Consider the following 27,675-nt stretch of genomic DNA (forward strand, 5'->3'; position numbering starts at 1 on the left):
GGCAGCATCAGTGTCACCTAGACACTTGTTGTAAATGCAAATTTTTAGGAGCCACCCAAGACCTATGAAATCAGAACCTCTGGAGGTGCTACCCAGCAATCAAGCCCTTCAGGTGACTGTGAAATAGGCCGAAGTTTGAAAACTAATGATTTAGTAAAATCTAGGCCAGCAAATGGAAACTTCCTTTCCATATAAATACTATATATAGTTTTCAGCACTTCTCAAATTTACTTAGCCACTAAACCTCTTCTTGAACAAGATTCATTAAATAAAAACAGTGTTCCAGAGATACATCTGGGAAAATGTCACAGTCCCTATCTCTTCTGATCCATTCACATTTTAGTCCCTGAAAAGTTGGCTTCTGCTCCTACCATTCTCCTGAAACTGCTCTTTCAGGTTTGTAGATCTGCTGATAGGAAAGTATAAAGTTCTCCTTTCTCCATGTTTGTTTTGGTTTTTTTTTTTTCTTTTAAAGTAAAATAATAAACACCATCAACTGAAAAGGGAGGGTTTTTCAGAACTGAATAAAAATGGGAGAGTGAACCAACTAAAACTGCAGGCAGCACTAAGGTTTTGAGGTCACAAGTATTTAAAGTGAAACTAGTCAAGACAGTGGTGTGTTTTCCACCAGTCTCATCTGGTTGTTTAGGTACAAAGTAGGTAGAGTATTGGCTTTAATCAGGTAAAATACAACAGGAGTTAAAGTGAGTGGTTATAACAACAGAACACAGAATCAAAGTTAGGTTAAGAAAAATGAAAACACAGTAAGGATGATACACAACAAAGAAATTTAGCGTCAGTGGACTGGAGGTCTCTTATGGTTGTCCCAGAACTGTTGGAGTACGAAATTAGAGGGAATGAGCTGGGAAGAGAGAAGCAATGATGGTCAGAGAACAGGATGCTTACACTTGAAATCTGAGAAGTAATACAGTTACTGATAAATAAAGTCTAAAACAGAAGGAAGGATTACTGGACATAAGAAGTCAAAGAATTCCAGAGGCTGAGTTATCTGTGTAGACACTGGGATTGGCAGAAATGGTTAACACTAGTGGAAGAAAGACACTCACTACGTGAAGTGCTGAAATCTATATTGAATGAGGGGGGCTAACTGGTATGACTGCAACAGGATGACAGAGCAAGTGATAAATTCTACTGGCAAGAGGAACACAGGGCTGCAGGCCTTGAAACATCACTGAGGAGCAACGAGGATACCTAAAAGCCATCATGTGAAAGGGCTGCATATATGATGGATTCATTTTGATGATCTCTCTGGAGAGGTGGATAATTAGTTTTAATTAGAGAATAATATTGTAGGTATGGTAGTTATGAGCCTAGACCAGGAAGTAAGACTGCCTTAATGTGAATTCCAACTCAGGTAAGAGAACCTGCTTCACTGAGATGTTGGAAGGGTTAAATGAGTTAATATGTTGTCTACTCAGAACAGGTATATATAAGTGAATTTTAAATAGTATTAGTTATTCTTACTTTGGAGCCTGGTATCTTATGTGGTTTGCATTGTGTGTTATGGGGTGATGAAGTAAGCAAGGACTGGGAAATACAGGCCTTACCAGAAACACAGGAAACTGTAGGTCTCTCTTCAGTCCTGCTGCAGATGGAATCAAAGTGGTCTTAATGGAACAATCACCCTCTCTGAACTACTATAGCACTTGTAATTCTCACATGAAACTTACCACAAACTGCTTTTTATTAGAATTACTGAGCATGTGTCTCACCTACTTCTGAATTCCCCACAATGCTTAAAACAATGGGTTGTGCCGTATTAAGTGTTCAGTAACCAGGCCAATGCTACCCAAAACCACATCTTATGGAGGAATTAAAAATAAAATCACACATCAACCAACAGAATAAGTTCATGAAACTGTCAGAATAATTTTTTCCCTTATTCTAGTGCTAATCCACTTTAGAATTGCAATCACAATAACCACTGACAGAATCTAAAATACTTTAAAGTACATTTATCAGTCAGGGTTGCCTTAGGAAACAGATGGCACACTCAATTTGGGTAATTTGAGAAGTTTAATAGAGACTGTTTAAAGCATAGGTAGGCTGTAAGGAAATCACAAGTGAGAGTATAGTGTCCAAGGGTTAGCAACAGGAGGACCTACCACCACCCGTTGGCAGTGAAGGTAGAAGTGGTTGGCAACCTTAAAACTAAGAGGGCTACTTGATGGGAGTTTTGACCTTCAATGAAAGGAGGCAGCCAGGCTACAGAAATCCCACATGAAAGAAGTTAAGAAAGTAAATATCTTAACCTTTCCCTCCTTCCTTTCTTTGGTCTGCTGACAACGTTCTCCATCAGCTTGAATGAACCCCCCACCCCCACCCTGCCAGAAGCCAGGAAGCAAGAAAGCCCATTTGCGTATCCAGACAAACCAGGTGCTTGGAGACAGAGCTAGAAGGGCAGCTGAAAGCTATGCAGCACTGAACCTAAATCATGATAGTAAATACATGCAGTGCAAGCAGTTTAACCAACTCAATTATGAACACCAAAAATAGGGAACATCCATACTAATTCTCAATTACTCACATATAAAAGGAAGAGTGAGAAAACAGTGTTGCATCCATCAGACAAATAGATATGAATAGAGATAACATGTTACAGTTTTATAATCCTCTCAGGAACAACAAAATAGAGTGGAAACTTGCTGGAATGGATACTTACCTTTAAGATTCAGACAACCCCTTATTTTCATAAAAGAGATACAAAGAATACACAATGTGACATGACCCTGCTTGCAACCTCTAGGTCCAAAGATATAAAAATAAGGAAAGGACAGAAAGATTCTCTGGAAGTAGAGACTTTTTTCATTAAGCCAACCTATACACATCAACTAGAGTTCAGACTCCTTTCTGTCCTTTCTCTCCTCAGTAGAGAGATGGAGTGCCTTCTTCTGTAAGATATAATTACAGCACTTAACAGTACTGTCCATAAAATATAGGAACAAATAGGAGACTTAAAGAACTGAAAAAATTCATGAGCAAGGAACTAACATCCACTTTTTGGAAGCAGAAAGAAAAATTTAACAGAAATAAATATTAACATTAGAAGTTCTCTGGAGAGTTACGATAGACCTACACAAATTCTATCAGCAACATAACATTTTTCCCTAAAAGGGAAAACAAGGGTTTTTTTTTTTTTGCCTTATCTTGTCCTAAAAACTAACAATCAGAAACAATATCTCATATATATGCCATGATTTAAGTTAAATACTGAAAAAACAAGTACATTATTAAAATTTTCTACATTCACCCAAGTCTACATGAGCATGACTATGCTAGTATTTCTAGGTCAACAGCTGACAGGTATTTCTCAGTGATGACCTATCTATAAAGGATTTATACTCATTAATAGTGTTTAAAGAAATAACACTATCCATATGCCTTAAGCAAAGAAACAGATAGTCCTGCAATTATTTACATCTTTTGAGGACTGTATGGTATATTCCATCTTAAAATTTGGTTTTACAAAACGTTTTAGCAAGAATTAGAACATATGCAACTGAGTCATTGAAAACAGGCATGCACAAGCTGCATGTGCAGACCACCGAGACACCAGAGCCTTTGTGAACCAGACAGATAATTTGGGTATGTGAGGGAGTATCAGATTTATGAGACATCAAATCCAATTTATTTAATCCTAGTTTGTTGTTGTTGTTTTTTAATTTAAGCACAAACTACTTTATAATGGCTTCCTCAGCCTAAGAATCAAATTCTTCATCACCACCTGTTTAGGCCCCATAGGATCTCACGCCTGATTAACTCTCCAAACTCATCTTACATCATCGCTCTTTCCAGCCACAAAGGCCCCCTCATAAAGTCTTCCCTGACCACCATTCCAAAGGGGTAACATTCCCCACACCAAAACTAATATAAACGTTATCACAATGTATTATTTATTTTCACAGACCTTTATCTCACAACTTCTAAATGTAAATTTCACGTGGCAGGAACCTTCTCTCCGATTTGCCACTATCTGTATTCTCAGTGCCTGCCAAACATAGAGCAGACACTAAATAAATATCTGGTGCATGGGTGGAAGCAACTTCCTAACAGCCCAGAAATATATGTACAGTGGAAATTATCTTTTTTTCCCCTTCGTTCTGTCTAAAATATACATGCTGACCTAGAACATTCAGCTTACCAACTTACACAGAAGTAATAAATTCACTGATCCAAATTCTCAAATCAAATTTAGGCCAAAGGTTAGCAAATTACACCTCCCAGGCTAAATCTGGCCTACAGCCTGTGTTTAAAGCTGAAGTTTCATTGGAACACAGCCATGTCCGCTTGTTTATCTATTGTCTAGGGCTGCTTTGCTAGGTAGCTGCAACAGAGACTGTATGATACAAAAGCCTAATATTTACTATCTGGCTCTTTATAGAAAAAGCTTGCCGATGCCTGAATTACATGCAACGTGGACTTACTATGATACCATCCCAGCATCCAAGAATAATAATGATTTAAATAGTATAATAAATAAAAGCCTGTTTTTGAGGTCTGTGTTATAATGTGCATGGGGAATAACAACAGAGAGATGAACATAAAATGAAAGAAGCCCTTCCCTGCAGGAAGAACTTTCCAAGAGTGAGGACTATCTAAGGGCCAATTTATTATACAAACCCATTCACTTGAGAATAAAGGAGAAAAGTACCAGAGTTTGAGTTTCAGGGAGAGAGTAACACTTTTCAAAATAACTGATAATTGGGGCTTCCCTGGTGGCGCAGTGGTTGAGAGTCCGCCTGCCGATGCAGGGGACACGGGTTCGTGCCCCGGTCCGGGAAGATCCCACGTGCCACGGAGCGGCTGGGCCCGTGAGCCATGGCCGCTGAGCCTGCGCGTCCAGAGCCTGTGCTCCGCAACGGGACAGGCCACAGCAGTGGGAGGCCCACGTACCGCAAAAAAAAAAAAAAAAAAAAAAAACCTGATAATTACAAAGAAATAGAAAAGATAAAAGAAGAAAATATTTAGGATACTAGAGAGAAATTAAATGAAGTGGAAATAGCAATAAACCTTAACTGCAAGTGTTTGTGAGTTGTGAAGGAGACCGGCAGATCTAATTCAAACACCTACGGTAAGTCAGTATATACAACTCACAGCACACTCCCATGCCTTGTTTCATTTAATGTCTCTAATGTCAGAATTGCATTCCAGGTAGGTTGCAAAGAACCAAAACTCAGCCACATTTGATCAGATAAAACAAGTTTATGCAAAGTGAACAGTAACACTTAAAACATGGGAACCTGCACTGCAAACAGGAAGCCATCTGGGACCTAGGCAGTCTGATTACCTGTTTCCAAAGCCCTTCTCCACACCCCACCCCCTGCAAACATATAGTTTATCACTTTTGTTTCTCATACTATGTCTAATCCCTGCTCTTGCTTATCTTAGTACATTTTTTTTTTCCTGTTTACTTGTTAAGACTGCACATGGCCCAACTACATACTGCCTTTTCGGTTAAGTGATTCACCTTTTCAGTCCAGCCTTTGTGAACCTTAATTCAATTTCGTAAAAGAGAGGATCTGATTAGTCCCTGGCCCCTAGGGTTAGGCATCCATTCTTAGTCCAAACAGCTGTGTGTTTTGTGTGTTGTGTGTGTGTTTTGTGGTTTTCCCAGGAGAGGGAGCCTTCCCGCCTTTCTTCAGTAAGGAGCATGAGCTTGCTAAGCTGCCCCTCGCCTCCTAAACACACATCTATTCATGAATGTGCTTTATAAATTATAAACAGCTTTAAAAATGTAAGATTTAGTATATTAGCAAAGGGACAAGTAGTTTGGGGAAAGATTATCAACTGCCCTATTTTATCAAACTAAGATGACATATGTAAATTACCCTGTACCCGGCATTGCTGTCTTTCAATTTTGTATGCCATGTCTTTAGTAAGTTTCCATGTTTTAGCTAAATTTGCCATTTTTACTTTTGTGATTTCTTCCATTGCTTTTAGTCTATAAAGTCTCCACACATTTAAATGTTAAATATGTAGTCAGCTAACCTTAAACACTACCATTTAGTTTTGCCTGCCTTTTAGTTATGAAATAATCTGTTATACAGAAAAGTTGCAATTGTAGTGGAAAGAAGTCCCATGTACTGTTTACCTAGAGTCTCTAAGATTAACATTTGCTTTATCATTCTCTCTCCAAAAAAAGTTTTGGAACCATTTAAAGGTTCAGACATGAACCTTTTACCTCTAAATGTGTACCTCCTAAAAATGAGGACATTCTTTCCTATAACCGTAACACAATTATCAAAATCAGGAAATTAACACTTTATACTATTACTATCTAATCCACAGACTAACCATTATCTTAACAGTATCCTTAACAGCAAATGGAAAAAGTTCTCCTGGTACAGTATCCATAACTGTCTTGTCTCCTTTAATCGGGAACCGTTCCTTAGTCTGTTTTTGTCTTTAATGACCTTGACATCTCTGAAGAGTACAAGTCAGTTATTTTATAGTACGTTCCTTAATTTAGGTTTCCTCATAATTACATTTATGTTACGCATTTTGGGAAGGAATACCACATAAGTAATGTTGTATCCTTCCCAGTGCATCATATCAGGAAGCACATGATGTCAGTTTGTCCCATTCCTGGTGATGTTAACTTTAATCACTTGGTTAAAACAATATAGGCCAGATTTCTCCACAGTAAAGTCACTATTTTTCCCCTTAAGATTAATAAGTATCTTGTAGGGAAATACTTTGAGACTATTTTCTATATTTTTATGGCTTCCTAACTCTAAAATTTTTCTGAAACTTATCTTGGCGTACCATGTCAGTTAACATTCTAATTGATTCTCCATTTATTGAATAACGAATTCCTTCCACAGCAGACTGATGAACTTAATTTATTTTATAATAACTTCATATACATATTTAATATACATAAGGATTATAGTATATCTCAGGATCTATTCTACAGATCTAGTCTACTAGGCCCTGCACTAGCTTCAGATTACTGTAATTAATTACTTCAAGTTTACATTGCAAATTACTGCCTATAAACATAGAGACACATTTAGTATCTACTAGAGCCAATCCTATTTACTCCTTGCTTTATAAATTCTTTCCAGCTAGTTTTACTTTTTTTGAGCTTTTGGATAAACTTTAGAACCATTTTCTAAAATGGTATTAAAAAAAAATTCCCACCAACGTTTTGGTTCCATTTGTTCTAAACTTAATTTGTGAAGTCTCTTAAAGCAAAGCATTCTCATTCCCTAAGACGGTATGAATCTGATAAGCAAGCTTGCCAAGAAGGAAAAATTACCAAAGGTTTATGTTTCTCTCCCTACAGGGCAAGTTTTACATTTTTTACATTTTTCAGAATATAACAAGAATAAACACAGAGGTGAGCAAGGGAGAATTGGGCAAGTTGGTCTGATACTTCATTTAGAACTGAATATTAAGAAGTTTTATTTACTTGTCTTGATATGAAGAACTGTTCGTGGATTATCAATGGTTTAGGGATAGCATCAATACCAGAGCACCACCTCTAGCATGAACACTACTCATCCACTGTTTAGCTTCATCTAAGTCTCAATAATAGTGATTGATTTGGACTGACATTCTATTGTCTGGTTGTCCTGGTGACTGAAGGCATGCATTTGCCAGGCACTTGACTAAGGTTGGGAATGTAGCCCTTGGCAAATGAACAGAGAGATTAACTGGCCCAAATGCAAAACAAGTCTCTGAAGTAAACGTGATCTGTACCATATTCTACATAAATCAATCATGAGAAGAAGAAACATTTAGTTTTCTTTGAATATTTGAAAATAGACAGATGGTTCACAGGTTAATATAAGAAGAGGAAAAGGAAAATTTAGGGAAAGCTCTTCTAAGTAAAAATGAGATTTGCAGAAGTTATAGTAGGTTTCCAAAACAGATTATCTCATTGTCCAAAGGGGACAACTGAACATCAACAAGAATAACTGCTACTGACTGAAATAAGTCAAATAAACAATTTCACAATGATATCTATACATGACCAATTTATTGTATACACACACACACACACACCCTGACTGGTCACTGTGGGAGATGCTACAGAACTAACTCATTTTGAAAACAGTTAAATGTTGAGGACCATAAATGGCTTTGTTTATGTGCACTCTACTGATACTTATGAGAAACAGTTTTAATGTACTTTTTTTTTACTTTTTAGAAGCTTTATTGAGATATAATTTGTATAACATATAATTCACCTATTTAAAGTGTACAATTTAATGTTTTTAGTACATTCAAGAGTTGTGCCACCAGCACAGCTCAATTTTAGAACATTTTTATTATCGTCTAAAGAAATCCCATATCCATTAGCAGTCACTCTACATTACCCCTACTCCCACATCCTAGGCAATATTAATGTACTTTTAACAGCAATAAATCTATTGTATGTTAATGTAACTAACTTTTAATTGTAAAAATAGCTATATTTTCTAGAGCAAAAATTAGTGAGAAGAGTGGCACTGCTTTATATTTTTGCAAATTTCATTAATACCTGTTTAAATAGAAGACAGCTGATTTCTGATCAGCTTCTGCATTGTTATGTTATGTAGCTTCTGGAAAACTCCACTGTATAATCATGAGACTGGGAGTAAATACAGCAAATCAAGTCTTAGAATTATTATTAAAAAAATTTTGACCTCAGAGAACCCCTGTAAAGGTCTCAAGGATCCCCTTACAGGTTCCCAGACTAAGTTATCACCATTTTACAATCCCTACTAATGGACATAGTATGGCATAGAGTATCAGCCACCCCCTCTCAACACAGACAACAACACGAAAATGTGTTTCTCCACAAAAGAACACACCATCTAACCTATGAAACACTGAGTCTTCCCTCTTCCCCCAATTAAATGTGAATCTTAGGAAGCTACTAGATCCGACTATCAATTTATAGGCAACTGAGATGACAGAGGAACACTGACACTGCATGGATGTAATCAGCAAAATCGTGATAGTGGGACACTACTGAAAAATGACTGAGCTGAGAGAAGGAAAAAGGGAGGGGGAGAGAGAAGAGAATAACTGAAGGGGAAACTTATAGAATAAAAAAAAAAGTTAAAAGACAAGCAGAGCAGGTTCCACTTCCAGTAACGTCAGTGTAGCTCAAATTAAAACCCAGCTCCCAGAAATTAACAACTATAAACTCAGCACACATTATAAGGATTATCAGAAGACACTAGAAAGCAACCACAAGGTAAACAGATTCTGGAGAAGAGTCAACACCTGTAAGAAAGAAACAGCACTAAGTATCTACTCTTTTTTTAAAGATCATCATTTGAAAGCAGACCTCTGCCAAGCAGAGCTGCCAAAACTCAAGGAGAAATCTACAAATCTAAAAGGTTAAAGACAGAGTGCACAACCACAGCAACTGTAAAGTGAAGGGTATGTCCAAGAAGGGAGAGCTGCAAAACTTGCATAACAACTTTGCACAAATCTCTGGCTCACCCTTGATCGAGGAATGTACAGGGACAATTCAAAGCAGTTCAATTAAGGACTAAAAGAACTAAACAGAGATTTCAACTGGCTCCCACCAGGAAAGGCAGAGTTTGCTAAAGTAAAAAGTGAACAAAACAAACAAAACGAATACTTTCTGGACAAACAAGACAGAACCCAGAGGCTCTACAACCTACCATTTGCTGATGCTCTAGATATAATCCAAAATCACTAGATACACAAGAGAGTGTGATCCATAATCAAAAGAAAAGGCAATCAGTAGGTCCTTGTTGATTATCTATTTTATATATTGCAGTGTGTATATGTTAACCCCAAGCTCCTAATTTATCCTTCCCCCTCACCTTTCCCCTTTGGTAACCATAAGTTTGTTTTCTAAGTCTGTTTCTGCTTTGTAAGTAAATTCATTTGTAACATTTTTTTAGATTCTACATATACTTGATATCATATGATAAGTCTTCTGACTTACTTCACGTAGTACAATAATCTCTAGGTCCCCCATGTCTGCTGTAAATGGCATTATTTCATTCCTTTTTATGGTTGAGTAGTATTCCATTGTGTATATGTATCACATCTTTATTCATTCATCTGCTGATGAACACATGTTGTTTTCATGTCTTGGCTATTGTGAATAGTGCTTCTATGAACATAGGGATGAATCTATCTTTCTGAATTATAGTTTTGTCTGGATATATGTCGAGGAGAGGAATTGCTGGATCATAGGACAACTCTATTTTTAGCTTTTTGAGGAACCTCCATACTGTTTTCCATAGCAGCCGCACCAATTTACCTTTCTACCAAGAGTGTAGGAGGGGTCCCTTTTCTCCATACCCTTTCCAGTATTTTTTATTTGTAGAACAAAAAAAGCATTCTTAATTATTTTCTTTATATGAGTATGAATAAAAATCAAAACAGTGGTTGCCTCTGGAAAGGGGAGGGACTGAACAGGAAGAGATGTTAGGGGAACTCTGGGGGAATGATGGTCATGTTCTATATCTTTATAGGACTTTGGGTTACCAAACTGGATACATTTATCAAAACTCTTCCAAAGGTACAATTATGACTTTTACATTCACTGTGCATAAATTATACCTCAAAAAAATCTTAACAAATATCGAATTCTAATTAATGATATATATAAGATTTTAGGGGTGATATGAACTAATGTTTGCAAATTACTTTGAAATGCAAGAAAACTATAAGGTGGATGACCAAATGGAGACACACACAGATATTTGCTAGCGCAAATACAGCACCGTGTTTAATGTGCCTGCATAATTTTTAAAGTTTTATGTATTTCTCATAATAAAATGTTGAGAGGTGAGGGGGCAGAAGACAGCCAAATATGGCCATTGTGTTGTGGCTTTGAGCAGCCTCTGCCGGGGACAAGATCTTGCTATGGCCATCCATGAGAGGGGGGTATGAGAGACAACTTAGCAGATAACCCAACCAGGCCCCCCTCAAGCAGAGCAGCTACAGCGCTCACACTACCAGGAGGCCTTGCTCACCTTCAGTAAGACTTATGGCACCATACTGCAGTTAGGTGGCACAAGGCAGGACAGGTTCCAGTGCCAGAAGATGACTGCTCACACCCACCCCATCCTTGGAAAAATCCTAGCATCACAGGCCAGTAAGAGATCATCCCTGGGGAACTGGTGGAGCCCATGGTCTAGGAGAAAACTGACGAAAGATACCATCTAAATCTCTAAGAAGTTCCTGCCGGGCATGGCCTATGGCTACTACTACCCAAAGATGATCTTGCCTGTGCAGGATGGCTTGAATTTCATGAAACAGAACCAAAAAACCTTCGATGTCATCACCAATTCGTCAAAACTCTATGGCTCCAGAGCTTTTCTTAAGTTCCTTCTTACCAGCTCATTAAGCACCCTGCATCCAGATGGAATCTTCTGTTGCCAAGATGAATGCCAGTTGTTGGCTGTTGGTTGGTCCTAGCAACCAACTAGCATTCCTGCTCTATAGTAAGAACCCAACATTGATTTTCAGCAGCCTGGTAGCAGGTGATGCTGGAGCAATGGAAGACACATGTGAAAGACTACAACTCAGATATGTACCGGGAGAACTTGTACTATGAGTTTGACTGCAAAGCTTGGAATTCACCTCAACTGCTATGTTTCCCAGGGACTTGAGCTGGAAGGGCCCCCAGTTACAGTGTATCCAGCCCCAGAGTAACCACCTGGTCTGAGGCCCCCACTGTCCTGGCACAAACCTGACTCTATCCCACAGACCAAGTGGTTGGTACAGGCCCCAGGAAGTTGCCTGGTCCCAGCCAGGCCTAGGCAGGCCAAAGTCTGACCCATCTAGCCTCCAATCCTTTGTCAGAGTTTCAAAACCCATATTAACCACTCATAACATGTGAGCCTTACTTGCATCTCTATTCAAACATATGCTTAAGGGAAGAGAAAAAAGGAAATTTATGAAATAAAAGGAAACTTGAACACTGGCTATGTAATTAGATTACTATTAGTTTCTATGGATATGAAAACGATATGGAGTTATATATTCTTTTAAAGTCCTTTTTTAGAGATAACATCTAGTTCCTGAATTTACAGAGGAAAATTGTATGTCTCAGATCTGCTTCACATAATAAAAAAGGGACAGGAGTTTGGTACATTATTCTGTCTGCTGTGTAGATATATGAGCAGCTCCACAACAAAAAGTTTAAAAAAGAACAAAAAGAATGAATAATTTTATTTTTAATTAGATTCAAGTAAGATTTAAAAAAAAAAAAAGATAACATACTTAATGGCAAGAAAGAAAGAACCAAAAGCTGAGAGATGAGAGGAAGCTAGAATGGCTGAAGCAAAGAGTTAGAAGGAAATAAATAATATGACCTGGGATACAAATGCAATAAAAAGTTAAATAAATGCTCAGAGTAGTTACAAACTACCGTCCAGCTCCTTCTACAATACTCTTGAGTTTTCAGTCATCACTCAGAAAGATCAACAAGCTACAATATGTACAAAACAAAGATAACATTTCCAACATTCTTTTTGTTAATTAGTATCATTAGATATTTCTCTGAAAGCCAACAACTAATATCGAAGAATGCAATCTGAATATTTTAAAGATTACTATGTCATTACTGATTTGATTCAGCAGAATTTTTAGAAACTTAACACCTCGCCTTTCTTTCAAAATAGAGGCCAAACTTTAAAATATGTGTTTCTTCATAAATATGCAGGAGTTAAACAAATAGCCTCTTTAATACAGAACATGCTTCGATATTTTAGCTAGATGGTTTTAAACCTCAAATATCTCACTAGGAAGCTAGTCTCTCAAATAATTACATATTTTTAGTTAAAATTTTTTGAAATGTTACTATTATTATTGAATTAACTTTTCATACTGATTAATACCATCATATTGACTGTAATTCTGCAAAAATCTCCCTAAACTAAATTCAGTTCAAAGCACACCATTTTCCTATATACTTTTTTCCCCCTGAGCTTAGAAGTCAATGAAAAAGTACATTTGCACTTAAAACTGACATCTTACATCTACATAATACATCAGTTTTCAAAATGTTTTCACACGTACTACCTTCAAATCAACCTCATCAAATAGGCAGGACAGGTACTTCCCATAGTGTACAAAGGAAAATGAAGCTCAGGGAAAAGTAGTTTCCCCAAGGTAACAAGGCTTATCAATTAGTGGTGCCGAAACTAGACCACAGATTATTTTGAGTCTAGACTGGATGGAGCCTTTAGTTACTGTACTGGTTCTCTCAAAAGGTGGTCTGTAGCCATCAGCAACAGAATCACATGGGGCTTCTGGCTGAAAATGCAGACAGACACTCCTCTGCCCCACCCCACACCCAGGGTCAGAATCTCTGAGGAGTAAAGCCCAGGAATTTTTACAAATATAATAATAATAAAACAAATAAAATTAAAATAAAATTTAAAATAAACACATTTACATATATGTACACACAAACACACACATTCATACATTCTCACTGCTCTAGGTATAATGAAGAAGTATATAAGATTATGCCATGGAAATGTCTGTAATGTTTTGAAGGTAATAAGACCAATACAGAAGAAACTATGAGAGCAATAAAAAAAAAATTGTGTAAAATCTTAGAGTCAATGCTATATTAAAAAAAAAAAAGCTTAAAGTATGGGGGGCAGGGGGGTGTTAGTCCCTGTGGGCTAAAATACTCCTGAAAGACTTGATGGAAGGGTAAAAACTTTGATAGGTCTTGAAAAACAGATTCAGGATAAATGATTCAGCTTGAGCAAAATGGCAAGAAAAGTGGGATACAGAAACCACTGGCATTCAAACATTTCTATTGGTAATGAAGCAAGAAAAAGATTAACTAGGAAAAGAAGCAAGGTTATAAAAGAATTTATATTGAGAACTGAAAACTTTGGAATTCCATAGACCAAGGAGTCTATAATCAACCACCTGCAGATCAAATTTGGGTCACTGGCCTATTTTTGTACTGCCCCTGATCATTTGGTTTATGCATATTTAAAGGGTTACTTTTTAAAGATTTTTTCTAACAAGAATATACAACAGAGACTGTACGTAGGTGGCCTTCAATATTTACCATCTGGCCATTTACAGAAACAGTTTTGCCAACCTCTGTACAGACAGCAAAGTAACTGTAGACCCTGGATTAATGAGTATGTAACTTAACTCTGCCACTCAATAATGACATTTAATATGCTGTTACTAAAATAACTGCCAAATTTTACTAATATTATTTAAGCTCAGCATATAATTAAAATGCTCCAAGAGTTTAAATACATAACCTAAAATTAATGTAAATGATGCTACTGTATTCTAAGAAAACTGAAAAATTCCCCTAATGAAACCACTCTGAACAAAAAGTCAAAAAAAAAATATTGATAATCCTTCTATACCTTCTACTATCTTAGATTCTGATTCAACAAACATCTGAATATCTATATTATTCTATAAGAAATATGCTGGGAGGGCTTCCCTGGTGGCGCAGTGGTTGAGAGTCCGCCTGCCGATGCAGGGGACACGGGTTCGTGCCCTGGTCCGGGAAGATCCCACATGCCGCAGAGCGGCTGGGCCCGTGAGCCATGGCCGCTGAGCCTGTGCATACGGAGCCTGTGCTCCGCAATGGGAGAGGCCACAACAGTGAGAGGCCCGCGTGCCGCAAAAAAATAAATAAATAAAAAAATAAGAAATATGCTGGGAACTTTCACAGGTTGCTTGAGCTCAAATTATTCTAGCCTTTCTATATTAAGATACTGTTATTATTTTACATTTGTAGAAACTGAGGCTCAGAGGCATCTTGTCCATCGTTCTCAACCTTCCAAGTCCAAATCCAATCCTTTCTGCACAAGACCACTGCACTTCAAGTACTCTTTTAATAGGCCCAGCCCAAATTTTATCAATTTCCCTAGAGAGCTGCAGTTGGGTTAGATTGTTTAGTTTTTAATCAAACTTAAAAGAAATGAATACAACACTTTGAAACTACCTGATAGCTCCATGCCCTGATTCAGGATTAATTCAAAAGCTCATTGTCTTTACTATGGTAATGGCCTACGGGCTCTTTCTGATATTGGTCTTCTACTTTACAGAGTCCACTGTTCCGTATTGAGAATGACCATCACTTATTATAAGTTTATAAGACAGGATGATTTAGGAAATAACCACTAGTGTCCTATTTAACAGCATAATAGATTGAGTATAACATATCATAAAATGATACCTGAATATTCCAGCAAAACTGTCACAGCATGTGAATTTGGAACTCTAAATTTTTTAGGTATCAAAATATTTTTCTTTGTGGCAATGCTTGTTTCTGATTATAAAATAACTCCAATCTTCCCAAAGATGCAATTTAACTACACAAAAGGCCTAAAGAGCTGTCTCATAAAATAAAGCCTATTTAAGCCATAAGTATAACTTCTTGAAAAAAACTGTCTGCATAATCCCAAGCATTTACAACTCTAAACTGAAGCCCCTTCTCACTCTTATACCAAAATGGAACTGAAAAAAACGATTTTTACTGTCTCTCTCCCCTAGTAGACTGTAAACTTTACCTGAGGGCACGAATCATAGACAGTATCCCTAGCACCCAAGGACAATCCCTGGCACATGGTAGATGATTAATAAATCTCTGCTTCAAGAATGAAGAATGGGGCTTCTCTGGTGGCGCAGTGGTTGAGAATCTGCCTGCCAATGCAGGGGACACGGGTTCGAGCCCTGGTCTGGGAAGATCCCACATGCCGCGGAGCAACTAGGCCCGTGAGCCACTACTACTGAGCCTGAGCGTCTGGAGCCTGTGCTCCGCAAACAAGAGAGGCCGCGATAGTGAGAGGCCCGCGCACTGTGATGAAGAGTAGCCCCTGCGCACTGCACTAGAGAAAGCCCTCGCACAGAAACGAAGACCCAACACAGACAAAAATAAAAAATAAATAAATTTAAAAAAAAAAAGAATGAAGAATGAATCAATTATGAATGTTAACCAGGGAAAAAGCACACCTTACCTTATGGGTCTACTGTTTAAGAAGGATTTTTTTAAAGCTTTAGCTTCTGGGTTGGGGGTTATTTTTTTTATCTAGCATAAAGATGATCAAATACTGTCAATGAATGCATGATTTTATTTCTACATGTAGATTTTATGCCTGTGGAGCATCAGCAGTAACCCTTTTACTCTCAGTCCTGAAACATAATTAGGAAGATTAATTTATTACTAGAAAAGAAAAACTGTATGGTTCAAAATAAAATTACTTCTACGTTTTCCTTTTACTGAATTATCTATAGCACTGTTAGCCAGCCTTCCTTCCATTAAGTTTGATAATCAGAAGTTAACCCAATAGTGAAATTCCCTCAACTAGAGGACCATGGTTGACCCACAACATCATAAAAGAGGACATATGGAGCAAACCACTAAAGATTTTTTTTAAGTAACATCATGATACAAAAGAAAGCATTACAAGATAAATATGTGGAAATTTTTTGTGAAATATCTGACTTTTGGAAAAAATGTCAACACCAATAAACACAAAGTGCTTTGTTATAAAATATTTTACTAACATCTGGCAAGTATGTTCTATATCCTGATAATGTACGTATCTCCTCCAATGAACACACTGTAGGAGTCTAAGAATTCTAAAGTAATATTCAAGTAACTTGTAAACTACATCTGTAGATACTAATGATATGTTATAAACATCAAGGGTGTCCGTGATACATATTTATAAATACTAATAACATCATCCGCTTACCAGTTACCAACTCAGACCAATTCAGATGTACTTTATTAATGACTCAAATGCCGTGAGTAGTGCTGCCATCAGTTTTGTGACTTGCCAGAAACAGTGAACAATTCTTAGTAAAGTTCTCAATGAAAAGTGAAATCTTTCCCAGATATACAAATGTGTCAAGTCACTGCATCGACAGTCTCAATTAATGGCTTCCTGTATCCAAGCCCTCTGCCCTGTAACTTGGTAGTCCCCTCCCACACTTGACTCTGGACTTGGCAGCATGACTTCTGGGAATAAGTTGTTCATGGCTATTAATGAAAGCATATAAAACAGATTTAAGTTATACATGCAGACCGACTGTGAAAAGGTTTTTCCCACTTATAAAGGTCTGGAGGAACATCCAAAGCATATGGAATATAGGTTAACTCTATTCAACACCTTGTGAATCATCCAGCAACCATGGTGCTTGTCTGCTTAAGCCAGCAACGTTCCCTAATCGTAACAACCAAACATGCCCCTCAGAACGTTAAAACTTCCTCATAGGGGTAGAAGATCCAAGACTTCTGGCAGTTAATATACTTTTTGATCTTTTAACTTCAGGCATGAACCCATTCATGCACAAGATGTATGACAGTATCTTCTTTTTAATCCAAAATTTATATGATTGAGTATGGTCCTTTTCAGACTACTGAGAGAGAACACACAGTGCAAATATGGCAACATAATTTGAAACAAAAAATAAAGATCTGTATTTTTTCTCTATGCATGTTATACTTAAGATTTAAATGTTTAAATAAGATAAACTGATAATAAAGCACTTGTACTTCAAGTCTATAGTTTTTTATTAAGTTGTACCAATCATCCTGCATTTCATGATATCAATCTTCACCTTCTATACATCTCTTGAAATTTTAAGAACACAGATATTGCTAATATTGTAAAGAATCAAATATACCTAGTCCAATACTTTGGTTCTAAGATGTCCTTAGGGACACAAGAAAGTATGTTTTTCTCCCCTAACAAGTAATTAAATGGTTGGTACACTTTCTGGCAGTAAGAACCATTGCAAATTTCTCTTTTTCTTTGTGCACTGTGTTTGCTCTGCCTGCAATATCTTTTCCTGCCAGCCTAAGTCCTAGTCACCCTCAAAAGCCAGCAAATGTTCAGCCCCCTCTGTGAGATCTTCCCAATCCTCTCCTTTTCACCAACAGATTGAGTCCCTCCTTCCACATTACTTCTGAAACTTCTTATTCTTTATCAGTAATTATCTAACACACTGTTGTAATTATTTGTTACATACCTGTCTCCCGAACTAGACCATGAGCCCTATGTCAGCTAAGCCTATGTGACATTTCTATAACTGTATCCAAGTACCTAGTACAGTGACTGCCATGGTGAGGGCTTTAAATGGCTTATTAATTTGCATGACTCTTTTTAGGATTTAAGATTCATAAATCCATTCCAGTCATCTCTATTGTTTGTATTTTGTTTCTACTATTTGATATAATGAGTTACCTAAAATTTCTTTTCATATATTCTAAATTTATTTTGATATTACAGCCTTAATAACTTCCTTCAGAAATCCTGTCATATGCAACAGTACGGCTGAACCTTGAGAACATTATGCCAAGTGAAATAAGCCAGTCACAGAAGAGCAGTACTACATGACTCCACTTAAATGAGGCATCCAAAACAGTCCAACTCACAGAAGCAGAAAACAGAATGGTGGTTGCTTCAATGGGTATAAAGTTCAGTTATGCAAGATGAGTAAGTTCTAAAGATCCATTTACAACACTCTGCCTATAGTTAACAATACTACATTTTACACTTAAAAACTTTTTAAGAGAGTACATCTCATGTCAAGTGTACTTACCACAATTTCAGAAAAAAAAGGTCCTTCAATCGTAGTATTCTGGAACCAGTCTCAACCTAATCTTATCTACTGACAGGTTTGAACGTTTTTTACTTACTTCTCCAATGCATTGTTTGTTACCTTTCCAGTTCTACTACTCTGACTTTATCTACTGTCAGTTGATTTTTAATCTAAGAACAGATAATATTTTTTCATTTCTGACTCCATTCTGATGTCCAAAATTTTGTATAGAAGGCCAAAATTCTAAGGAAGTAATTTAAAATATGCACTACTAGGCTAATCCCAAACTTTATACAAATAGTTCAAATTGTCTTTTAATCCAAAAATACATTTCTACACTTACTGTCATTACACACCTTCTGCCCTTTATCTTGCTTTAGATTTTCCTGTAATGTACCTACATCAGTCTGGAACTTGATTACTCAAGATAATTTTTTATCGGCAAAGTCTGGAAACTTCAAAGTGTGTGCTCAATTCTCTAAATCATGTATTTAAAAATATTTCATAATCTTAAATTTATACTTCTTTACTACTTTAGAACCATATACACACATGAATCACAAGTAGACAAGCAAGTTTAAGATGCTACTATCAAAGTGTTAGGGAAAAAAAGAGGCAGAGTACAAAACGCTTGCATATATCTTCTGAGGGTGAAAAAGAAGATTGAAATTAATAAAATCTTAAGACTTAAATTCTTTTCTGTGTCATATCAAAAACATGCCAAAAAAACCCAAAAAAAACATGCAACCACTGTAGTACAACTAAAATAATATTTCCTTTCTAGGAAGTGATTAAAGTGTATATTAAATAATAATGGCTATTACTGATCAATTGGGTTGACTGGCTCATCCTTGCCCCAAGATTATAAAATATGCTTGCTTTCGCTGTTAATTTTATAGTTTTTTTTTTAAATAGTAGACCACCACTTTTACTAAGAAAGCAAACAAAATGGAATTCCTGAAAGCCCATTAAAGCAGAGTAGAAAGAAAAGGCTCCCCTGCTAATCTTTACTGAGTTCCTCATGACGCTAGGCTGCCCCCTCAGCACTACGAACCTCCTCCCTACTGAGCACTGCTCAATATTAAACATCACATACATCTAAAGTTAAAAACGTAAAAAGCAAAGAGGGGTCCTCAAGTGAAAGCTGATCACACAACAGCCTAACAAAAGTTTACTACAATACCACAATGTTAATTCCCTTTCTCCCTCTCTTATTTTATCTTTTAAAGCAAAAACTAACAGTTACTCCAATACTAGATGTCCTCCAAAAATGCCTTTTATATTCAATAGTGACAAAGTTTACACACAGGTTTCATCTCAGGTTTAAGGTAAAATATTTATGTAGTAGACATTAATTCTAAACACATTATTAAATGAGTACTTTCTACAACATCTAAATATAGAATACAAAAATAACTTTTTAGACAGTGAAAATTCACCATTCTAAGCAACTTATTAAATCTTATTAAAATGACTACCAACAAAAAAGTTGAAAATTGTAAAAAACACTTACTTCATTTCCATGTTTTTGAAGGAATTCAATTTCCTGTTGTGTGAATGTTGTCATGGAGATGGATTTCACCCTGTGTGGTGGATTTAACCCTCGCCTGAAAGATAAAATATTTTACAGATTTACTATTACAAACTATAGTATTTTAAAAATTATGTATCAGATAATTCAAAACATTTTTAATTAGCACACTTAAACTTGGAACAGTGTTTTCATTCCATAAACTACAAATATTTAAAAGTTATCTTAAACTATTAATCCCCACAATAGTTATGTCAATGTAAATTTAGTCAGACCCACACTAAATAATATATTTAAAGATAAATTCAAGTAACCACCTAGTTAGAAGCAAACAGTACCTGTAACACATGAGCTTCTTGGAAACACAAATATTGCTTTAGTGTATGTCTGATGGAAGGAGAATAATATATATATGAGGGGCTCAATGGTAAAGAATTCAAAGTTATTACTTAAATATTTTCATATTTCCTAAGAAAGTGACAGTGATATGTCAGGTTTGGACGTTATCTGTTTCACATTTCGAAGTGGAGAAACGTTAAGTTAGGTTTTGTTGTTTTGCTTTAAGTTCTAAACTAATAAATTACTTTCCTTCCAGCTCTTGGTAAGTTATAAAATACAGTTATGAAGATTGCACAGTAGGAGAAACTGAACACAGCAATTTCATCCTAGTAAAACTTCCAAACTTAACTATGAAGAAACAACTACCATATGAATTACTTTCAAGTACCTTTACAACTAGCAATCACAAATTAAGGCTTTAACGATATCATCTAAATTTCCAAAAGTGAAAATTTAGCAAAGTCATTATTATTCCTTTAAAGCAGGACATTTTGTTTTCCAATTCATCTGTATTATGAGAATAAGACTAAATTCATCATATTCACAGCTTATTCATTTATGATATTTATCCTAACAAGTCCTATCTTGTTCCAAAACAATTTGAAAAGGAATTAACTTATTATTGTTCTCTCAGATTCCTCTGCTCCCTCCCTCACATTTAGCAACTTTGTCTCTCCTTATTCCCTAATACTGCCTCTACCCTTGTTCCAGCCAACCCTCTACCCTTCCATCTCCCTTATAGTATCCTTTCAATAAAAAAAGCAAAGGAATAACTTTCTAACAAGGAAATGTCAAACACTGCTACAAGGGTGTATGTTTGAATAAGAAAGTTTGGAGCAATGAATTATATCCCTGTACTTCTCAAATCATCAAATGAGGGAACCCCTGACTCCTAAAGTTACATACAGATGTAATCTCATGAAAGCACTGCACTGTATAGCTTACTCTCTCATACATCTCAAGGCCCTACCATACCACAATGCCCATTTTTGCATAAAGAAGGTATTCATATTACTTAAATAAGTGAACAAATTTTCTCACTTATGAAACAAACAAAACCATAACATACTCATAACCAAAATATGACAGGACATTTTCCCACTTAACAAGAAGACCTATTACAGAGCTTCTTTAAATGCGCTCTCAGTGCACTTAAAATAAGATTCAATTTACAAAACTGGTAGACACAATTTTGCAGGTCAGCAGATTACTTACATAAATTGAGTAACTCCAAGGAAATTTTACATTTGTTCATATTGGTTTCTCTAATTACTCTTTTATATTCCATTAATTCTGGTAGATTAACTGTATCTTCAGTGCAAAAATTTTTCCTTTTTTAGCTTCCAAAAGCTTTGTATGTGGATATAACATGACTATAAAATAGTTTGGTAAAAAAATAGAAGGCTGACTCTATCAATTTCTTAAGAAGAATGCAGACTGATGAGGCTGTAGTAAAAAATGTAGTCTCATACACCGATGACAGTAGGATAAATTCACCAACCTGTGAATAACCTTATTCATGCGTTTTGACCCAGTAATAACCTTTTAGGAATCTATTCTAAAGAAGGAATCTGAAACTTAAGTATGTACAAGATGTTCATCAAACATCACTCATACTAAAAAAAAAAACAAAAAAAAACTTCATTATCAAAGGGGAAGTGATTAAGCAACAATAAAACTGTACAACTATGCATACTTATGCTTGGTTTTAAGATGAAAATTATATAGTATTCTCAAAGCTATATTAAAAATATCTGCAAAGAAAACAAACTAAATACCCCAAAATGTTAACAGTCTTTGCTTATAGATTATGGAACTGAATGATTTTTTTTCTATTTATAATTTTCTATTCTCTCCAAGTTTTCCACAATGAAAACTTGTTACTTATTCTGTAACAGAAAAAAAAGAAACTGCAAGAAATAATAAACAATTCAATTAACTAGTAGTAGTCAAAAAATTTGGACTTTTAGTCCTGGCTTTATGGATGTGAATGTCTGTGCTGAAGAATTACAGAAAGTAAACGACAGAACAGTTGTTAAGGCTTTCTTTCAGTTTTTCTAAAAAACCTGGAAAACTTTCCTCCCAAATATAGCCACCAGCATCAACAATTTATCTTTACCTCATTTCTCTAAATCAGGCACTACCGACATATTAGGCAAGAGAATTCTTTACCATGAGGGGGCTGTCCTGTGCACTGTAGGAGGTAGGGCAGCATCCCTGGCCTCTACGCACTAAATGCCAGAAGCATGCCCAACCCAGTCGGAATAATGAAAAATGTTTCAAGATACTGATAAATGTCCCTCAGGGGTGTGGGATGGGACAGCAGAGTCCTTCTACTTGAGAACCACTGCTCTAAATATACCAAATATGTTAACTACCAAGTGAAGAAAGAAGCAGAATTCTTTTGGATCACTACTGAGATATAAATTCTACCTAGGTTCAATCTTCTACAGAACATTCTACACATTTACCTCATATACAACAAAACACTTAAATTTTCCCATAAATTTACTATTTCCAGAATAGCAGAAAATAGAAACCCTTAGAAGAGATTAAAGAAAGTTTCCACAAAAAGTAACCATATGATGTCAAGCACACTTATACAAATTGGTAGGCAAAATATAATTTAATAAGACAGAAGGAAATTAATATTTTTAAAGTAACCTAGATTGCCACTTTGCATATCTAATCTCATTAATTTCTACTTACAATAGTAGAGTAGACTAGATATTTTGACAGGTTCCTCTGCTAAAATATGACACCCCATAAATTATTTAAAAAAATAAGAAAACCCTAATTGTTAACGTTTCTAGAAAGTAAGGGGGCTCTCAAAGAATCCCCCCTTCCCAAAAGAAAAAAAAAGACCAAAAAAAAAAAAGAGTGAGCTGCAACCAGAAGAGTGGCCCATGTCATACAAAAAATTCAGTGTTGCTCAGAAGGCAAATACCAACAATAACTAAGACAAGATGAGAGGTAAACCTGAGATATCCCTGTTAAACCCAAGACCCTGGATGGAGAATTAAGTAGCTTCAGGGTGGTAGTATCCCTAGATCACAGGAGAAGAATATACAAATCCTCTCAAGAGAAATGCATTTCTGGACTTCCCTGGTGGCGCAGTGGTTGAGAGTCCGCCTGCTGATACAGGGGACACGGGTTCGTGCCCTGGTCCGGGAAGATGCCACATGCCACTGAGCGGCTAGGTCCGTGACTCATGGCCACAGAGCCTGCGCGTCTGGAGCCTGTGCTCCGCGACGGGAGAGGCCACAACAGTGAGAGGCCCACGTACCGCCAAAAAAAAAGAGAAATGCATTTCTAATTTATAAATTATGCTATCAGGATTTGAAAATATTAATTTCAATAAAAGATGAGATTATAATAAAAATCATCACACAACAAAAAAACAAATCACTGAGCTTGAGTCAGTAGAAACAAAAGCTTTATGCCACCTCTTCCCAAGACTTTAGCCATTGGATTTATCAAATACAAAATACAAAGTAAATATAGCATGTAGGAAATGTTAAAACAAACAAAAGATGGAATAAAAATGAACAGGAAATTGTGTAATTATCAGAATAACAGTTAAATTTAAAAGTCAGAACTTTCAGAAATGAAAAATTATAAATGTGGAAATTAAAAATTCAACTAATTAGTTAAAGAGCAGATAAGACACACCAAAAGAGAGATTTGGTGAATTAGAAAACAGAAATAAGAAATAACCCAGAAGGCAGCACAGATACTTAAGGAGACGGAAAAAAGCAAGTGTTTTTAGAAAAGGAAACAAAACAGGGGTGGGGGTGGCCTTGCTTTTGAGAGACAGAATTGAAAGAATGAAGGAGAGGCAATATTTGAAGAGCTAACGGCTGAGATTTTTTAAAATCCAATGAAAGTCATGCGTCTACAGATATAGGAAGCACAGCTTATCAAAATCAGGACAAATAAAATTCATACTTAGAAACATTTGGGTGAAACTTCAAAGATAAACAGAATATCTTAAAAGCACTCAGGGGCTTCCCTGGTGGCACAGTAGTTGAGAGTCCGCCTGCCGATGCAGGGGACAGGGGTTCGTGCCCCGGTCCGGGAGGATCCCACATGCCGCAGAGCGGCTGGGCCCGTGAGCCATGGCCGCTGAGCCTGAGCGTCCGGAGCCTGTGCTCCGCAACGAGAGAGGCCACAACAGTGAGAAGCCCGCGTACCCCCCCCCAAAAAAAAAAAAAAAGCACTCAGAAAGAAAAGACAAAGGAAACAAAATCTGACCGAAAGACTTTTCAATGGAAACCAGAAAATAGTGGAATGTTATCTTTAAGTAGTTAAAAAAAAAGTTGTTAACTCAGCAAAAATATCTTTGAAGTCTAACATCAAAATGACATTTCCAGATAAACAAAAACCAGAGTCTACCCCCAGGAGATCTTCACTAAAGAAACATACAGTTGGCTCTCTGTGTCCCTGGGTTCTACATCCAGGAATTCAACCAACTCCAGATCAGAAACACTGGGGAAAAAAAATTCCAGAAAGTTCCAAAAAGCAAAGTTGGAATTTGCCATGTGCCCAGCAACTATTTACACAGTATTCACATTGCATTTACACCTATTTACATAGCATTTACACCTATTTACATAGCATTTACATTGTACTTATGACCATTTACATAGCGTTTACATTTTATTAGGTATTATAAGTAATTAGAGATGATTTAAAGTAAACAGGAGGATGTGTATAGGTCATATGCATCTTACATAAGGGACTTGAGCGTCATCAGATTTTGGTATCTGTGGGACATCCTGGAACCAATCCCCCAAGGATACTAGCGGATGACTGTATACACTTTAAGAAAAAAAATAACCCCAAGAAGGTTGTGCGATGCAAAGGGGTGAGCAAAAAAACTGGGAAGCACATTGGCAAATCTAAACAAATAGCATCTGATTTCAAAATATCCTATGTATGGTGGAGAGGAAGGGGCAAATTTAACATTTTACCAAAAATAGCACTTAAGTGAGAGTACTCTGTATTTTTAAAGACTTTGTATTATTAGGGGAAGGTTAAAATACTGATTAAGTCTAGAATGTTAGGATGGATAATAAAGTTTCAACGGTGACCATAAAATAACATAGAATTTACAGCTTCCTAACCAGTATAAAGGGGAAATCAAATCAAAACAACCAAAAACACTGTCTTTTTTTTAAAAAAAAATTAAACATACACTTACCATAAGACCTAACAATTCCACTCCTAGGTATTTACCCAGGTGAAATGAAAACTTGTGTTCACCAAAAAATCTGTATATAAATAACTGTATGAAACAACTGGGTTGTTTCATATGTAACAAAAACTGGAAACAACCCAAGTGTCCCTCAAATGAGGAACAGGTAAACTCCCAAGCAATGAAATACTACTCAGCAATAAGGAGAAATGGACTACTAGAATATGTATTGGGTGGGCCAAAAAGTGCCTTCGGTTTTTTAAGTAAAAATAAAAGACACATTTTTCATTTTCACCAAGAACTTTATTGAACAACGTATTCACCCTTTTGTTCCACTACCTTCTGCCATTTTTCAGGCAACTTAGTAATTCCATCTTCCCAAAACTCTTTATCTTTTTGAGCAAAGAACTGTTCCAGGTGCCTTTTACATTCTTCCAGGGAATTGAAATTTTTTCCATTAAGAGAATTTTGTAAAGACCGAAATAAATGGAAATCCGAAGGTGCAATGTCTGCTGAGTACGATGGATGAATCAGAACTTCATAGCCAGGGCTTCCCTGGTGGCATAGTGGTTGAGAGTCCGCCTGCCGATGCAGGGGACATGGGTTCGTGCTCTGGGCCGGGAAGATCCCACATGCCGCGGAGCGGCTGGGCCCGTGAGCCATGGCCGCTGAGTCTGCGCGTCCAGAGCCTGTGCTCCGCAACGGGAGAGGCCACAACAGTGAGAGGCCCGCATACCGCAAAAATAAATAAATAAATAAATAAAAATTAAAAAAAGAACTTCCCAGCCAAGCTGTAACAGTTTTTGCCTGGTCATCAAAGAAACATGCAGTCTTGTGTTATCCTGATGAAAGATTACGTGTTTTCTGTTGACTAATTCTGGACCCTTTTTGTCGAGTGCCGCTTCAGTTGGTCTAACTGGGAGCAGTACTTGTTGGAATTAACCGTTTGGCTTTCCAGAAGGAGCTCATAATAGTGGACTCCCTTCCAATCCCACCATATACACAAAGTCACCTTCTCTGGAATGAAGACCGGCCTCTGGTGTGGTTGGTGGTTCATTTCGCTTGCCCCACGATCTCTTCCATTCCACATTGTTGTAGAGTATCCAATTTTCATCACCAGTCACAATGTGTTTTAAAAAAGGAATGTTTTCATTACATTTCAGTAGAAGATCGCATGCGGAAATATGGTCAAGAAGGTTTTTTTCACTTAACTTATGTGCAACCAAAACATCAAAGTGATTCACGTAACCAACCTGGTGCATATGATTTTCAACACTTGATGTGGATATTTTGAGTATGTCAGCCATCTCCTGCGTGGTATAACATCAACTGTTCTCAATTATTGTTTTGATTTGATCACTATCAACTTCAACTGGTCTACCTGGCCATGGAGCATTGTCCAATGGAGAAATCTCCAGCACGAAACTTTGCAAACCACTTTTGACACGTTCAATCAGTCACAGCACCTACTCCATACACTGCACAAATCTTTCTGTGTGTTTCAGCTGCATTTTTACCATTCTTGAAATAATAAAACATAATATACCGAAAATGCTGTTTTTCTTCCATTTTCAATATTAAAATGGCCAATTTTGATAAGTCTTTTTAAATGCATGCTGATATGACAGCTGCCACATACAATCTAACAAAATTGTGTCAAATGAAGTTAAAGACAACTATGTGCTACTAGAGCCATCTTACAGAAAAAACGGAACAAACCTTTTGGCCCATCCAATAACAACTAACCTGAATTAATCTTAAAAGTATTATGCTGAGTGAAGAAGGTAATCTAAAAAGGTTATATACTGTGTAAATGACATTCTCAGAAAGAAAAACTATAGTTGTTGGAGAATGGATCAGTAGAGGCCAGGGGTTAAGGAAAGACAAGGGTTAGAGAGTCTTGAGGGGTAACTGAACAGGTCCATTCCATGTTCTGATTGTGGTGGTAGTTACATGAATCTATACAGATGTTAAGACTCCTAAAATTACACAACAAAAAAGTTGGTTTTAATGTATGTCAACTTAAGAGTCCATGTTACTATCTATAGAAACCACA

At 36.6% G+C, this 27,675-nt stretch overlaps 1 protein-coding gene across 10 annotated transcripts in view; it reads right to left on the reverse strand.

The window, feature by feature from the left end:
• AGFG1 (ArfGAP with FG repeats 1) overlaps window positions 1-27,675 on the reverse strand; it is a 69,585-nt gene that overhangs the window by 31,326 nt on the left and 10,584 nt on the right. For all 10 annotated transcript variants that reach the window (XM_030883502.3, XM_030883735.3, XM_030883341.3 and 7 more), the window contains exon 2: window positions 20,066-20,159. In XM_030883502.3, the coding sequence (XP_030739362.1) occupies window positions 20,066-20,159 (94 nt within the window). The remainder of the gene's footprint in view (window positions 1-20,065; window positions 20,160-27,675) is intronic.

The sequence above is a fragment of the Globicephala melas genome, chromosome 7 (genome assembly GCF_963455315.2).
Source record: "Globicephala melas chromosome 7, mGloMel1.2, whole genome shotgun sequence".
NCBI lineage: Eukaryota > Metazoa > Chordata > Mammalia > Artiodactyla > Delphinidae > Globicephala > Globicephala melas.